The sequence below is a fragment of the Octopus bimaculoides genome, chromosome 4, assembly GCF_001194135.2.
Source record: "Octopus bimaculoides isolate UCB-OBI-ISO-001 chromosome 4, ASM119413v2, whole genome shotgun sequence".
Classification (NCBI taxonomy): Eukaryota; Metazoa; Mollusca; class Cephalopoda; order Octopoda; family Octopodidae; genus Octopus; species Octopus bimaculoides.
Window position 1 is genome coordinate 95,240,577 of NC_068984.1, and position 16,249 is coordinate 95,256,825.

Sequence of the window (16,249 nt, forward strand, 5' to 3'; positions counted from 1 at the left end):
CAAACCTGAAGCTAATGTGTTCTGTCTGCTTATTTGACAGTGTAGAACTGATAGTGTTACATGTAAGATAAGCAATTATTGGTTCTGATATCTAATATATGCTGTTTAGTGTATAACTAGTTAATCTTACTGGTATTGTTTTACAGATACTTCTGCTTGCAGACATTTGATGTTACTTACAACACAAAACTCAATGTGTTCATGCTAGTCAATCTGTCTACTACTGATGGAGATAGACTGAGTGCATCAAATGCACAGCAGTGTTTTTGCTTTTAAGTAAAATTTTACATAACCACATTTACCTAGCTCTCTAGAATAGCTACCAAACCTGGAAAGTAACTTCTAATAGTCTGGCATTTTATTAAGTGACTTGTCCACTTAACTCTATGAAACAAGAGGTAAGCACTGCTCTCTTGTGTCCTTTGATGTTCTCAGATACACAATGGACAACTCAGAAGCATAAACATTGAAACCTGATACTAATTTTGTCTTATATACATATTTTACGAAATAATTTAACCTAATTTATCTACCTTACTACCAGCCATTTCACTCCTGTTGGTGTTGTCTCTCCTCATTAAACATCTCTCCTTTGCTAATTGAATCCTGTTTGAAAACTCTCTGTATTCAATATTACAAAATATTTGATGCCTTTTTTCTTGCAGTCCTATGAAGATGATGCTGGTGGGGATTTTATGGTTGGCTCGTTCCAAGATTTTGGATATGGTACAGTTGATCAGGAGAATGAAGCTACAGCTTCAAGTTCAGATGAAAAACCACGGATTCTGTTGATGGGCCTTCGAAGGTCAGTCTTATCATTCTTTAAAAGGTGTAATGAATAGATTGAACATGTGTTTTAGAAGTTGACCATATTAATGTTATGTTTTTTTTTTAATTATCTTGGGCAAGGGCATTCTGCAGCTTTGGGTCAAACAATGTTTTGTGTGTGGAATCTTGTTGAAAGAAACTGTTTAGAAGCCAGGTAAATACATGTATCAGAATTTGTTTACATATATAAAACACTGCATCAAAAGTTAAGTCATTTGGTAAATAGAGTTTGATAAAATATGTTCCACTCCAAAATGAGTACTGAGTTCAGTATGATCAACTGAAAAGCCAGCATGAAAAGTGGACATAAAATGATGAACTTGATGCCTTATATTGATGATTCTTCAGTTTCTATAGTAATATAGACATTACCAAAGTTGCAATAAATATAATTTCTTATTGAACATTTTTGTGATAAATGCCTCATTTTTCACATTTAAGATGTGCCATGTAGAGCACATTTCTATCTCAATATAGTTATCTTCATCCCTTTGCTTTTTCATCTGAAGGCAGGGTGTGATAGAGTATTTGAGAATGTTATATAACAATGAACATTGGGTTTTAGGTACCTGAAGTTGATGTTTGATGTATAGTGGTGTAGTGAAGACTCTCTCTAGTAGCTGGAAATATTTTGTGGCAGGTAACACAGAACTTAATCTAGTGTTCTATAATGTTTGTAAAATATAAGGAGTGAAAAAAGAGGAGCTTCAGTTAGAGTAGAAGAATAGCTAAGTATGGTTATTCTGAATCTGCTGCATGACCTTGAGAAACTTACTGTATTCTAGGCTTTATATGCAAGTCAAAAGTTTGTGTGAATCTTGGTGACATCGTTGAAATGTATCCTTTGGATGTTAAACCAGTGGAACTAAGGATGATCATGAGGAAGATGCCAGCAGCAGCAATGATGATGATAATTGATGCTATTGTTTTTCAGTTCCTGATGGACCCATATCAGGCAGACCTGATCAAAAGCATTCCAGTTATGGTTAACTCATCTGTGTTTTTCAGACAGAGTACATCTGGGACTACATTATCCAATGTGTCTATTCCTTTTTTCATGTGATGGGCTGTGATATGAGAGCAATTTGGCTACTATTTGTTGCAAGTCAAGTGACCACATAGAGACTTGCTCATAGCAGTTGTCAAATCACTCAGTACTGTTAGTTTCTTGTTTGAATCTGCTGATAGGTAAAGAGGAGTCCTTTTGAGAGCAGCAATATTTTGGGTGCTCCTCAAACCATGGAACATTTGCAATGAACAGTAAATATACCCAGTATAGCTTTTCAGTGAAAACACACACATACAATCTACAAGTGTATACATGCATGCACAGGTTCCTACACATGCATCAATTAGCATGCACATCTGTACACATATATGCCTTGACACTATTGAAGAAAGAAGCACATCTCAATTGCAGATCGGAGGAGGGTGCATATCTGATATTGTGAAGGTAGTTTGGAGTTTCTAGCTGAAGGTGAACTCTTTATAACTCTATTGTATGTGGTAGGGTATGTTCCATTTGTAATTTACTACCTTTATCTTTCTTTTCAGAAGTGGCAAGTCCTCCATACAAAAAGTTGTGTTTCATAAAGTATCCCCAAATGAAACCCTGTTCCTTGAAAGCACTAACAAAATAGTCAAAGATGGTAAGTCTGATAAGTTTATTAGTTTCAGTGAGGGCAGAGGAATAGTTTTGATTCTTTCATGTGATTTTATATTTCCATCTTATTGTATACATATATTTCTGAAATTGGCCATTTTGTTTGTAGTCATTAGTTCCATTTAGAGTATACATATCAACTCTAATGTGCTCCAAAGTTTGATTTTGTCCCCTAGACTTTTCACCCTGTATATCAATTAACATCTTTCCATCAGTTCCAGCAACTCCCACTCCTAAACAGATGACACCACCCTTCATTCATCCCTAACCTTCTGTATCTGAGCATTATTCACGTGCAAACTATAAGCCTCTGATGCTACATATGGTGGGCCTCACTATCACTGATGATCTCTGTGAAAGCCATGGGAACACTCTCTTCCTCTAGACTAGATCTATAAAGAAAAAAACTATATTGTATTTCTGGGGGAGGGGGATATTTCTGGAAGAAATATTCCAGTGTCAGGGTCACCAATTTTAGTGAGTTGGCTACCAACTATATTGTTTTGCATTGAATACTATCATTTATGATATTGTCTAATATTCTCATGTTTTGTAATCTAGTTTTATTATATAGTTTTGTATTATAGTGCTTAGTCTTGAATATAATATTGCATGGTATAATATTGTAGACATCTACTGATGTTCATGTAAACCATTTCAATCTTCGCATGGTCAGGCCTTCAGTGACTAAACTAGCAACCCTCAGAAAGCTTGCTTGGTAAGGAAGGTGATCATTGGAATGAAAAGCAAAATCTGTCAAGATGGACAGAATGATTCAATAGTTAACCTACTGACTAAGTTTTCTATGGCATTCTCTTAGATGTGTGGTGACATGTCACACTGTGACTGTCTTCTGGCCAACCACCACAATAGTTGTAGGATCAGTATGTTTTGGCATGTTCTTGCTCACTATGTTTACATCATCTTATTGAAAAATTTTTACTAATAATTCCAAAAGCTATTAACACTTGCAAACATCCCTCTGAAATAATGTCAACTATTCAAAATGATATCTGATTGATTGCTCCCTGAGTTGCCAAGCATCTCTTTGCTCTGAGACGTAGCAAACAATTTAGTAGGATGCAAGAAAATGAGCCTTTATCTAGCCCAGTGGAATGATAGGAGACTACTAAATAGAAGAAATAAAGATCAACCAAAAATGCAATTGTGGCACTAGCTGGAAACACACAACATTGATATAGTTGTCCTTTGTGATATGAGTACACATTCTCTTGGAATAAGAAACTGTAGTGAGACATGAAAGCACTATTTTGTTGTGGTGGATTAGCTCAGTCATGCTATGCCCATTTCATCCATTTAGAGTTGGCTGCGGAAGGATACATGTGACAACTTCCGCCCAGCACTATATGTGCGTTTTTCAAAGAGCTAAATTAGTTGCTTCATAAACAAAACATGCCATCTGACATTTATTTCTACATACACTTTATTCCACATTATATTGTGACATTATCTTCCAACACATTACATTCAAACATGTTACAACTTTGAACCCGTTACTTTAGTGACAACCTATAACATTGGTAACCAATCCATTAGATTAAAGATATACGTCTGATGTTGACTGATTTTCCCCCGCTCACTGCCATTTGTAAAAAAATTTTGATCCTGCTTCATTTTGGGTTTGTTTTACAGTCAATTGAGAGGAGAATAGAACAAATCACTGAGGATTAATATTTCTTTTCTTTGAGAACTGTGCTCACAACATTTTATTAATTCATACATACTACATTTCTTTGCCAGTATGAATCACTCTTTGTTACCAGCGTTCAATGGTTATGTAAGAGTTGGGTTTGCGCAAATAGTGTCATACTTTACTGCAAACGATATTAACTTGGGGCAGCAACAGCTGCATATTTTACTGAGTGCCATCCCTTCTTCATTAGCTGTTCATTTGAAGGATCTTATAACAGACCCACCTAAGGATGCATCTTATTTTTCAATAAAGAATAAAGTTCTCTGTAGAATGTCTCTTTCAGCAGAGAAACACTTTTGTAGTTGGTTAATGAGGAACACATGGATGACTGGATGCCAAGCCAACTCCTATGCAGGATGCAGGAAGTTACTGAGGGATCATCTGAGGACAACTCCATGATTAAACAGTTTTTCTTCTCCTGTTTGCCATCAAATGTACAGGCCATCCTTGCTCCTACGATGGAGGTCAGTTCAGTAGATCAGTTGGTTTCTTCAGCTGATAAAATATTAAAATATACTGGCAACAGAGATGCTGCTGTTTTTTCTTCTCCTTCTACAGTAGCAACTACTTCTCCTGAGGCTGATTCGATGCAATCAACGACTCTACAGACCATTCTTGATTTAACTAAAGAGGTGAAGAGATTATGTGCTGTGCAGAATTTTTCACACCGAAGATCATTCAGTTGTTCGTCCTCTCCTACATGGACACTGAGCATGACAGCTGCTCACAGTTTGTACCCTCGTACTCATGCATTTTTTGTTGAGGACTTATCGCACCAACTTTTCCTTGTCAATCCTGGTGCTGGCTGCAGTATTTGGCCAGTAAAATTCATTAAAGATAAACCTCCTCTTGCAAGCAGTGAACCACTCACCTATTCTGATGTACTGGCAAGTCTCTCTTTCTTCGGATTTGGCTCTGCGTTGTAATTTTAAATGGATTTTCATCATAGCTGACCAGCCTTACCCAACCCTTGGTGCGGATTTTCTCCACCACTATTCTCTTATGTTCAGAAGCAGTGGCTTTTGGACAGCACTATAAACTTTTCTATTTTGGGGCAAAAATTGAGTATTTCATTGGTTATCCTGACATTCTTTACTGCAGCGTCTGGAAACTTATATTGCTTTTAAGCTCTTACCCAGAGCTCACCAACCTGAGTTTCCAGGGGAATAATCCTACTCACTCAATGAAATATTTCATTTCTAGGGATAGTGCTCTAGTGTTTTCATGTCCTTGTCATCTGCCTCTGGAGATGCTCAAAGCAGCAAAGGTAGAATTTGATCACTTGCTGGAGCTCGAGATTATCCGCCCTTCCACAAGCCAATGGGCCTCACCCCTGCACATGGTCCCCAAGAGCTCTGATGATTGGAGACCTACAGTAAAAGTTAGACGTCTTAATGCTATCACCACTCTTGATAGGTTTCCAATTTCTCTTCTACAGGATTTTGCTTCCCCACTGCTTGGATGTACTGTGTTTTCCAAGCTCGATCTCATGAGGGCTTATCACCAAATACCTGTTCACCCTGAGGATGTTCTGAAGACTGCAGTTACAACCCCATTTAGCTCCTTTGAATTCTTGACTTTGCCATTTGGCCTTCACAATGCTGCCAGCACATTTCAGCAGTTCATAGATGTCATTTGTGGACTGGACTTTGTCTATGCATATATTGATGATCTCTTTATTGCCAGTTCTTCAGCTGCAGAGCATGTTCATCATTTAAAGCTGCTCTTCCAGCATCTAAACCAATTTCAAGTTCAGATTAACCCTGTTAAATGTGTTTTTGACACATCCTCTCTTGTGTTTCTTTGCCGTATTATTGACAAAGAGGATATTCAACCTCTTCCAGAAAAGGTGTGGGCTATTAAGGACCTTCCTCCTTCTCCTTCCCTTTGCCTGCCTTGGATTGCTAAGTCTTTATAGACGTTTCATTTCTTGCTGTGCTGGGCCTCTGTCTCCTCTTATTGAGCTCTTAAAGTATTGTCATAAGAAGAATGAAGTTATTGTATTGACTCTGGCCCAGATGGAAGCTTTTGATATTGTTAAACATGAACTTGTTAAAGCATCTTTCCTCGTACATCCTGTCTTCAATGCAAAGCTTTCGCTTGTGGTTGATGCATCGAACACAGCTGTTGGCGCCATTTTACAACAGTTTCATGAAGGACACCTGCAACCTCTTGCCTTTTTCTCTCAGCAGCTGAAACCTGCCAAGACTTGTTACAGCCTCTTTGGTCGCAAATTGTTAGTGATCTACCTTTCGGTAAAGCATTTCCAGCATACCCTTGAAGGGAGGAACTTTATCATCTATACTGATCATAAGCCTCTTACTTTTGCCTTATGATCCAAGCCTGAGAAGTATTCACCGAGGTAGACTAGACACCTGGATTTCATATCTCAATTTACCAGTGACATCCAGCACATCTCTGGAGCTCAGAACACTGCTGCAGATGCATTTTCCCACCTTCCAGTGAATTCTTTGTTATCTACTTCTGAAATAGACCTGACTGTTTTATCCTCTGGACTCACTTGACACATCTTCTCCTGAATTTGTAACATGCAAATTCAAATACCTGCCTCTACCAACTGTTGACATGCAGATCTTGTGTGATGTGTCAATGGATTCGCGTAATCCTTTCATCCCAGGAACCCATTGTTGAGCTGTATTGGAAGCTTTGCACAGTCTTTCTCACCCTGGAGTTTTGGCCTCAGTAAAGCTTATCATAATGGCTAAATTCTTCTGGCCAAATATGAGACACGACATTACTGAATGGATCCGATCTTGCCTTCAATGCCAGAAGTCGAAGGTGCATAAGCACATCTGTGCCCCTTTTGGCACTTTTAGTACTCTTGATGTGCGTTTCTGCCACATTCATATTACCTGAAGCCATTCTGCTAAGTGATATTTCTGCTGAACCTATAGTGCAAGCCCTGGTATCAGGATGGATATCATGTTACAGTGTTCCTGCCCTCGTTACTACAGACTATGGTAGACACTTTGAATTTCACCTTTTTTTTTTGGAGCTCACAAAAATCATCGGTGCTCAATGGACTCGAACTACCAGTTATCATCCTGCATCTAATGTAATGGTGGAGCACTTCCATCACCAGTTGAAAGTCGCATTTTGTGCCTATCCTGATACTCAGTGCTGGAACGGAACGAGTACCTCCTCAAAGTACTCCTTGGCATCCAGACTTCATTTAAGGAGGACCTTGGATTCTCCCCAGTTGAGATTTTGTAAGGTGCTCTTTGTCTTTGCCTGGGCAGATACTTGCCCCAGTCAATCTTTCTACTCAGGATCCTGCACTCTATGTGAACTGCCTACATGCGAACTTTCAAGTCCTGCACCAAGCCATTAAACTTTCAGTCCTGAGGGACATTGCCTTGTGGATCCATGTTTTCATTAGAAATGATGCAAAAGTCCTCTCACTCCACCTTACTCTAGACCTTATTGCATGCTGGCATGCTCAGACAAACATTTTACTATTGACTATAATGGGTCTAGAGACACAGTTCCCATAGATAGACTAAAAAAAGGCCTTCACAGATGCTCATACCCTGGAGCCCCCCCCCCTCACACTGTTACACACACACACACACACACACACCTCCCCTACCTTCACTAACATGCATCACAACAGCCCACAGTGGTCGTCATGTTCATTGACCCAAGGAACTGTGTAAAACTATTTTCATATGAATTGACCTTTAATGCCTATTATTGTCTTGCATTTTTTCTTAATATATTCATAATGTTTTCTTTTTTCCAGTATTTGAACGTTTGTTAACTTTTCATGTATACAATGTATTTTTTCTTTTGCCTTTGCTTTGCATTTTTCATTCTTCCTGCTTGTTTGTAACGACTTTCAGTCTGCAGTGGGGTAGTGTAGTGAGACATGAAAGCACTATTTTGTCATAGTGGCATAGCTCAGTTGTGCTATGCCCATTTCATCCAATTAGAGCTGGCTGTGGAAGAACATATGTGGCTACTTCTGCCCAGCAGTGTACACGTTTTTCAAAGAGCTAAATCAGTTGCGGATTTGATGGCCCTAGTGGCAACATTACTCTTTCTGCTATGTATGTTTTACATTGTTCACTATCAACACTGCACAACTCATTTTGACTTATATCTATAATCATTCTGAAGCATATAAGCTACCAAGGTTAAATACTTAGTAAGTCATGCAAAATTCATTCATGTCTCGCTACGTCTCTCTCATTCTTCCAATGCTCTACAATTTTTAGCATTCACACACAAAGATAAAAATTAATTCTTTACTTAGCATTTATCAACAATCCTAAATAAATTACTATGCTTCATAAACAAAGCATGCCTTCTGACATTTATTTCTACATACACTTCATTCCACATTATACTGTGACATTGTTATATTCCAACACATTACATTCAAACATGTTACAACTTTGAACCCGTTACTTTAGTGACAACCTATAACATTGGTAACCAATCCATTAGATTAAAGATATACGTCTGATGTTGACTTTGCCATTATGGACAGTATTGCGGTTAAATCAGACCAGAAACCAGTTGCTCTTAGTGACCAGATGATAAGTTTGGGAATTCCCATTAGAAGGGATTCTATGCCACTTAGCTCAACATTTTTGCAAAATTATTGATCGTTAAACTGAGCAAGAAAATTGCTATAGTCCTACTTCAAATTCAGTGTGTGTTTAGAAGAAGTACAATGAACTAGATTATCTGTCTATATCAGATCCAATAGAAATATGCGGAATAGAAAAAATGATCAACAATTTTGCAAAAATTTTCCAGAATTTGTTTTCTACAATTTGGAAAATTATAGCAAGTAATGAAATCCTTCAATAGTTCCTGCAGTCATTCTTGTTGTGCTTCTTAAATATGGGGATGATGCTAGCATCCTTCCAGTCATATGGGGCATCACCAACATCATCTGGTGGAGACATCTAATGGTATAGTGTCCACCATTTCCCATACTTCTGCTGGGACTAACGACTCTGATTTTAATTGACTTCATGAAGGTATTCAGCACAGTAAACCAATTGAGCATGTGGAAGGTAGAAAATTCACTTGTCTGATTGAGTTCCTGACAGCTTGAGTTATGCAGTTGAACACCAGCTCTGCACAATTTAATCTTATAGTGGAATTCAAGCAGAACTGACTCTGTGCTATGCTAACATTATTCTCACTTTGTCTGACAGCAGCACTCAAGGAGGTATTCTATAACTCCATTGAAGTTATATGCATATAGCCAAGATTTCGAAGCTAAGATTTACATAAATCTTAAAGTGAGAAATGTTGTTTGCTGATGATTGAGCCCTGGTTTCTTATCATGCAGAGGACATGCAGAGACTGGTGGATGCTTTTGGCAGTGCAACCACAAAACTTGGCTGGAAAATTAACATCTTGTAGACGGAAATTCTCTGTCAGCTAAACAAAGTTGCATAAACCAAGCTTATCAACATTGAATAAAAGTTGACAAAGCCAAGTCACTTTACCTATCTGGACATTGCAATCAGTTGTGATGATAAAATCAGTAAGGAACTAGATTGCAGGATGAATAGAGCCAAGTTGGCATTTGGAAGATTGAGAGTGCCACTGTGAAACAACTGGCATGCAGTTGTCTGAGTGAAGGGCTAAGCAATTGTATTATCTACTCTAGATTGGAATCATGGATGTTACACTTCAAACAGGTAAATAAAACTGTATGTATTCAAAATGAGACATCTGAGGTAAATCATGAATATTACTCAAGACAGGTCAGAGACACTTTTATTCTAGGGCTTTCCCTAATATGAAAGAGATATTGGTACAGTGAACCCTCAGGTAGCTCTGCATGTCCAAACAATGAAGAAAACTCAGTTTTCAAGACAAATGCTATATTCATAACTGGCTAGTTGTACAAGAAATCAGAGTAGACCACATTTGAAATACAAGGATATGGTTAAAGACAACTTGAGGGGATTGAATATTGACATATACAGCTGGATCACAAGAATCTAGTATAGAGGCCTACAGAGTTTGAGATTATGTCTATGGATAGTTATCATTGGTATCAATGGACAGTCTGTGATTGATGAAATAGAATCTATTGTAATATTGTATGCTATTGTGTAGTATTGTACATAGTACAGTATTGTATAGCTTAATTGTTTAATTTGTAATAGACTAATGACTGAGTGGAAGAGATCTTATCAAGTAGCCTGTCTTATGTTCACCAGCAATATCCAATTTGCAACTTGCATCAGTATGTGCTGGTATGACCATGTAGTGTCTGTCTTCCCCGAGCATAACTCATTAATTTTCAACTCCTGGTAATATATTATATTATGTTTATTTCTATCAACTGAAATAGTTAACACAATATGACATACTACCAACAGTTTTATGCTAATTGAGATAATTGAGATCATGATGATGATTATTGTCACTGTTGTCATTCTTTTCCAATCTATATTACTCTCACACAGATATTTCTAACAGTTCATTTGTCCAATTCCAAGTATGGGATTTGCCTGGTCACATAGATTTCTTTGATACTCTATTTGATGTCGACAAAATATTTCGTGGTTGTGGTGCCTTGATTTTTGTCATTGATGCACAAGTGAGTATTTTATTTTTATTGATTTATTTTAATGTAGTTAGTGTGAGAAGGTTAAGTTCCTATAGCCTTTTTCAGCTCCTCCTAGATTGGGTGAGGGTAGCATAGTTGATATTTAAATTGAATTATTACATGAAAAGTATGATTAAATAGTCTACCTGTTTTATGTTCAAACTAGCCAGATTCAACCTTTCAGATTGGGTGAGGGTAGCATAGTTAATATTTAAATTGAATTATTACATGAAAAATATGATCAAATATTCTACCTGTTTTATGTTCAAACTGGTTAGATCCAACCTTTCAGGCTTACCCTGCAATGTAATTCTAAAAACAAACAATAACATCATTGAAATCTCAAAGCTACAAGATAGTACAGGATTAATTTTTAAAAAATATGAATAAATAAGCATTACGTTTGACAAAGTAATCTGAATGCTAAAGGGTTAAGGTTTCTTAGGATATCTTCCACTTCAGAATTTTAATTTTCCTGTTAACCTAGTATTATGGAAAGATATTTTCCTTACTTGCTATATTTAGGATAATTTTTTTCCATCTGGATTTAAGTACATCATAGGAAAATTATTCAAATTATATTGCAAACAATTTTTAAAATTCTAGTTGATCTTAATATATATTTTTTAATGCAACCCTGATCAAAATTTGCTTTTTTGTTTCTCTTTTAGATTTACATATATTTTCTAATTCTGTAAATATTTGTATTTGTAAGGATTTTTGTTCTTATTTATATTCAAATTGATTACTGTCAATAATAAAATAACCAAATAGAATGGTACATATCTGTGCTTTGGATCTGTCTAGAAATAAAGACAAAGAAAGGGAAGTTCCATTTTTGATATACACATGCAAGAATACATGCAGACAACTAGTTGCAAAGTTGATAGTTGGTTGATAAGTAAAAGTGATAGTAAAGGTTGAGGTTGAGTGAGCAAACAGCAGAAAGTACACACACACAAATTTACCAAGAGAAAAGCTTACAAGATGTAGTTCTTTTCACTCAAATATATATAAATATAATGGCTGCCCCCTCGTTATCGAGTATGGCCATTGCTGCTGTGATTGAATGTGACTTTTTAGCCCAGCCAAAGATCTACAATGTCTTGTACAGAATTGGCAGCTAAAACTTTTATTAGCAATAGCTGGCTGTAGTTGTAATTGGGCTTCATGTACCTTTGCATGTCGTTTAAGTCCTCCCACTGAATCATACTCCCTTCCACGTACCTAACAGGTATGATTAGTATGGTGTATAGCGCCACCACCAGCGGCCTGGTAGTCGATCATCAGTCTCGCTTTATGACTACGAAGATGACTCTTGAGTCCAGCTTTACTGAGGCAGGGTCTTGCACAGACACTGCATGTCAGCGTCATAGGAAGACCTTTACCGTCTGGAAGTGCAACAGCGACGCCCTTCTTGACATCCCTCCTTACTTTCTCATGCACACCTCGAGATTTCTCAAAAGTAGCTGTCCCCTCATGCACAATGCTTCTCCACCTGCTACGGTAAATAGCTGTGCCTCCCCACCATGTGTCAGGAGAGATGCTAGCATCTCTCAAGGAAGTCTTCAAGTCTTTATACCTCTTTTTTGGTGGAGGTTGTTCTCCTTTAGCTAACTCTCCATAAAAGAGTTGTTTTAGCATCCTTGAATCTTTCATCCTGACCAGATGACCACTCCATCTGAGACTTTGCCTCAACACAAGAGCGAAAGTACAGAAGTACTTTCGCACTGAGAGCTTTCTAATATCTCAAGATCACTGATGCGGTCCTCCCACTTAATGCCATAGATCCGTCTGAGACACATCTGATGGAAACATTCCAGTTTAAGGTGGTATTGATATGTGACCCAGGTCACACAGGAATAAAGAAGAGAAGAGAGCACACACGCCTTGTACACCTTTATCTTTGTCTTCCAGCATATGTCTCGCCAACTCCAGAGGCACCTTTTTAGCCTTCTGAAAGCATCACTTGCTTTCCTAATTCTGTATGGAATTTCCAGAATCCCAAAAAATATTTTTCACTTCTGTCTCACAATTTAGGCATTTGCTGTCTCATTCAATTTTGTTACCAAAATCCCAAAGAATATTCTCCTCGTGATGTATTTACTGCCTGATCCCCTCTCTCTCTCTGCCTCACTCTCTCTTTCTCTCTCTCTCTCTTCGATTTCCACCCGGTCTGCCATCTTCCCCCCCTCCCTTACCCTAACTCTATATAAACCAGGTCAATATTCTACTTTCTCCTAATCGAGTTCGAATTTCTCTGCTGACAGAATACGAAATCCAGAAGATGAATAGCTAAGACCTTTACTTTCAACCTTTCATATACTCCTATTTCAGTGTTGATCATAATCTCCCCCCCACATCCGTCCGTTCTTTATTATCTATCTATTTCTTTACCATGTAAACATCACCCATTTTGATTCATCTCTCTGTTTGTCTTAAATTCATGCAATCCTTTAATTGCCATGCTTTATTTATTTTCTTTACTTTATTCAGGTTTATTGTTCCTTTAACTCATTCTCTCTAAATTTGTCTACTATAGTATAAAAGTGCAGAAGTGGCTCTCACTTTAAACTTGCTGGCTCGCAGTATGCCCCCCCCCTCCCCCAGTACCAGAAATTCTTATCCTCTGTCATCCTTGGTTGTCTCCTACGTACACTTCTAAGGGCCTAATGCCATCCCCTCCCCTACCCAGGGTTTTATCGATCTTATAGTGCATAAAGATGGTGTAGTGTATGCAGGTTGTAGGCATTGTTTGTTTATGAATTCTGCCAAATGCAAGCTTTCTTTTCATGTACAGGGCACTGCTTTCCCTCATCCCAGGGTCGCACATGCCCACACCCTTAGAATTGGCACACTCAACGTCGGCATACTGATAGGTAGGTCTGGTGAGAAGTAAGGTGGAGAGGAGGTTCCGCTAGGTTCCTCACAGGCAAAGAACTCAGGTACAAGATTTCCTGGGCAGGGAACACTGATGGGGTTGGGGGTGTGGGAATACTTCTTGCAGAGAAATGGGTTAAGGTAATCGAGGTAGTCAGAGTATGTGACAGAGTACTTAAGATTAGACTAGTGCTTCACCATAGGTCATCTCGGCCTATGCCCCTCAACCGGGGCTACCGGATGGGAAGAAAGACCAATTCTATGACACCCTGTTGCAAACTACCTCATTGATGAATGACAGGGACCTTCTCTTCGTGGCTGGTGATTTAAATGGACATGTTGGACAACATGCAGGGGGCTTCCTTGGCGTACATGGAGGCTTCGGTTCCCGCAATGAGGAGGGAACCAGACTGCTGGAGTTCTGCAATGCAAATGATCTTATGGTTTGCAATACCAACTTCAGGAAACCTGCCTGTCACCTACCGTTCCGGCAGACACACTAGCCAAATCAACTACATCCTTGCTAGAAATAGGGAAAGAGGACTGCTTATAAATGCCAAAACCTTCCAAGGTGAAGAATGTACCCCTCAACACAGATTAGTAGTTAGCGACTTCGGGATCAAGGCTAAATGGATGCCCAGAAGTAGACCAGCTTGGAGGAGAAGGGTCTGGAAGCTTAAAGATCCTGCAAATGGACAGAGATTTAGAAATGTCTTACTTGAAGCATTTGACGAAATAAAAGGGGATATAGCATCACACAATGTGGAAGACAATTGGAGGTTTCTACAGGACAACCTGCTGAGAGCCTCCAACCAGATCTGTGGCTGGTGCAAAGTCCCCTCTCGACCCAAAATAACATGGTGGTGGAACAATGTGGTTGACAGGGCTATTAGACAAAAGAAACAGGCTTGGAAGGACTGGAAGAACAGAGGTAGCAGGGAATTGTATCAGATTGCCAGAAGGGAAGCTAGGAGACAGGTTTACTTAGTCAGAGGGGAAGCAGATAAGAAAAAGTTTGCTAATGTTCTGCACCGTGAGGACCAAAGACTTGAAGTATTTCGTGTTGCAAGACAGTGTGTGAGAGAGAATCATGATGTCGTAGGAGAGAAATGTGTCCGCATGGATGATGGCTCACTTACACGAAATGAGGCTACAAAGAGAGAGGTTTGGAGACGTCACTATGAAAGGCTGCTTAATAAAGAGAATGAATGGGAGGAAGAGAGTCTGCCGCATGCCAACCCAACAGAGGGACCAGCTATCCTAATTGACAGTACCTTGGTAGATAAAGCGACCAAGAGTATGAAGACAAGGAAAGCCCTCGGCCCATCAGGAATCACTGCAGAGATGCTCAAAATATCTGGCAGTGTCGGCTATAGCCTAGTCACCCGTATAGTTAATCAGGTGATACACGAAGGAGTCATATCCAATGACTGGTGTAGCAGCACCTTAATCAACTGCTACAAAGGTAAAGGTGACGCTTTAGACACAAACAATTACAGAAGTATCAAGTTGTTGGACCAGGTAATGAAGGTCACCGAGAGGGTTATAGCCCAACTAATTAGGGAGAGAGTCAGTTTAGATGAGATGTAGTTTGGGTCCGTTCCAGGAAAAAGCACCACTGATGCTATATTTCTGGTAAGACAGCTTCAGGAGAAATACCTAGCCAAAGATAAATCTCTGTACCTAGCTTTCGTCGACATGGAGAAAGCCTTTGACAGGGTCCCCGATCCCTTATCTGGTGGTCAATGAGGAAACTAGGGGTAGATGAGTGGTTAGTGAGAGCTGTGCAAGCCATGTACAGGGACGCTGTCAGTAAGTTGAGGGTTGACAATGAGTACAGTGAAGAAATCCGAGTAGGGGTCCACCAAGGTTCAATCCTCAGCTCCCTCCTATTTATCATAGTCCTCCAGGCAATAACACAAGGAATTCAAGACAGGAGCACCTCTATGCTGATGACCTTGCGCTAATTACTGAGTCACTATCAGAACTAGAGGAGAAGTTTCAGGTGTGGAAGCAAGGACTGGAATCGAAGGGCCTTAGAGTCAACCTACCTAAAACCAAAGTCTTAATAAGTAGGAAGGTAGACAAACTACAAACCCCTTCAGGTAGATGGCTCTGCTCGATCTGTTGAAAAGACGTAGGTAGAAACTCCGTAAGATGTACCCAGTGTAAGCTATGGACACATAAGAGGTGCAGCAATATCAAAGAATGGCTAACCAGCAAGATAGTTTTTGTATGTTGCAGATGCTCAGGAGCAATAAACACTGAAAATGTGGAGAAAACCTTTTCCACACTTCAGGGAGAAAAACTAGAAGTAGTTGATAGCTTCTGCTACCTAGGTGACCAAGTTAGTAGCGGGGGAGGGTGCGCTGAAAGTGTAGCTGCTAGAATAAGAATAGCCTGGGCAAAGTTTAGAGAGCTCTTACCTCTGCTGGTGACAAAGAGCCTCTCACTCAGAGTAAAAAGCAGACTGTATGACGCATGTGTATGAACAGCCATGCTACATGGCAGTGAAACATGGGCCGTGACTGCAGAGGACATGCGTAAGCTTGCAAGAAAC

General features: G+C 39.1%; 1 protein-coding gene across 1 annotated transcript in view; it reads left to right on the forward strand.

Annotated features, from left to right (window-relative positions):
• Positions 1-657: 657 nt before the first annotated feature.
• Positions 658-16,249, forward strand: part of LOC106881646 (ras-related GTP-binding protein C) — a 32,629-nt gene continuing 17,037 nt past the window's right edge. Inside the window, exons 1-3 of the mRNA XM_014932107.2 lie at positions 658-805; positions 2,383-2,477; positions 10,667-10,800. Of these exons, the coding sequence (XP_014787593.1) occupies positions 696-805; positions 2,383-2,477; positions 10,667-10,800 (339 nt within the window). The 5' untranslated portion in view covers positions 658-695. The remainder of the gene's footprint in view (positions 806-2,382; positions 2,478-10,666; positions 10,801-16,249) is intronic.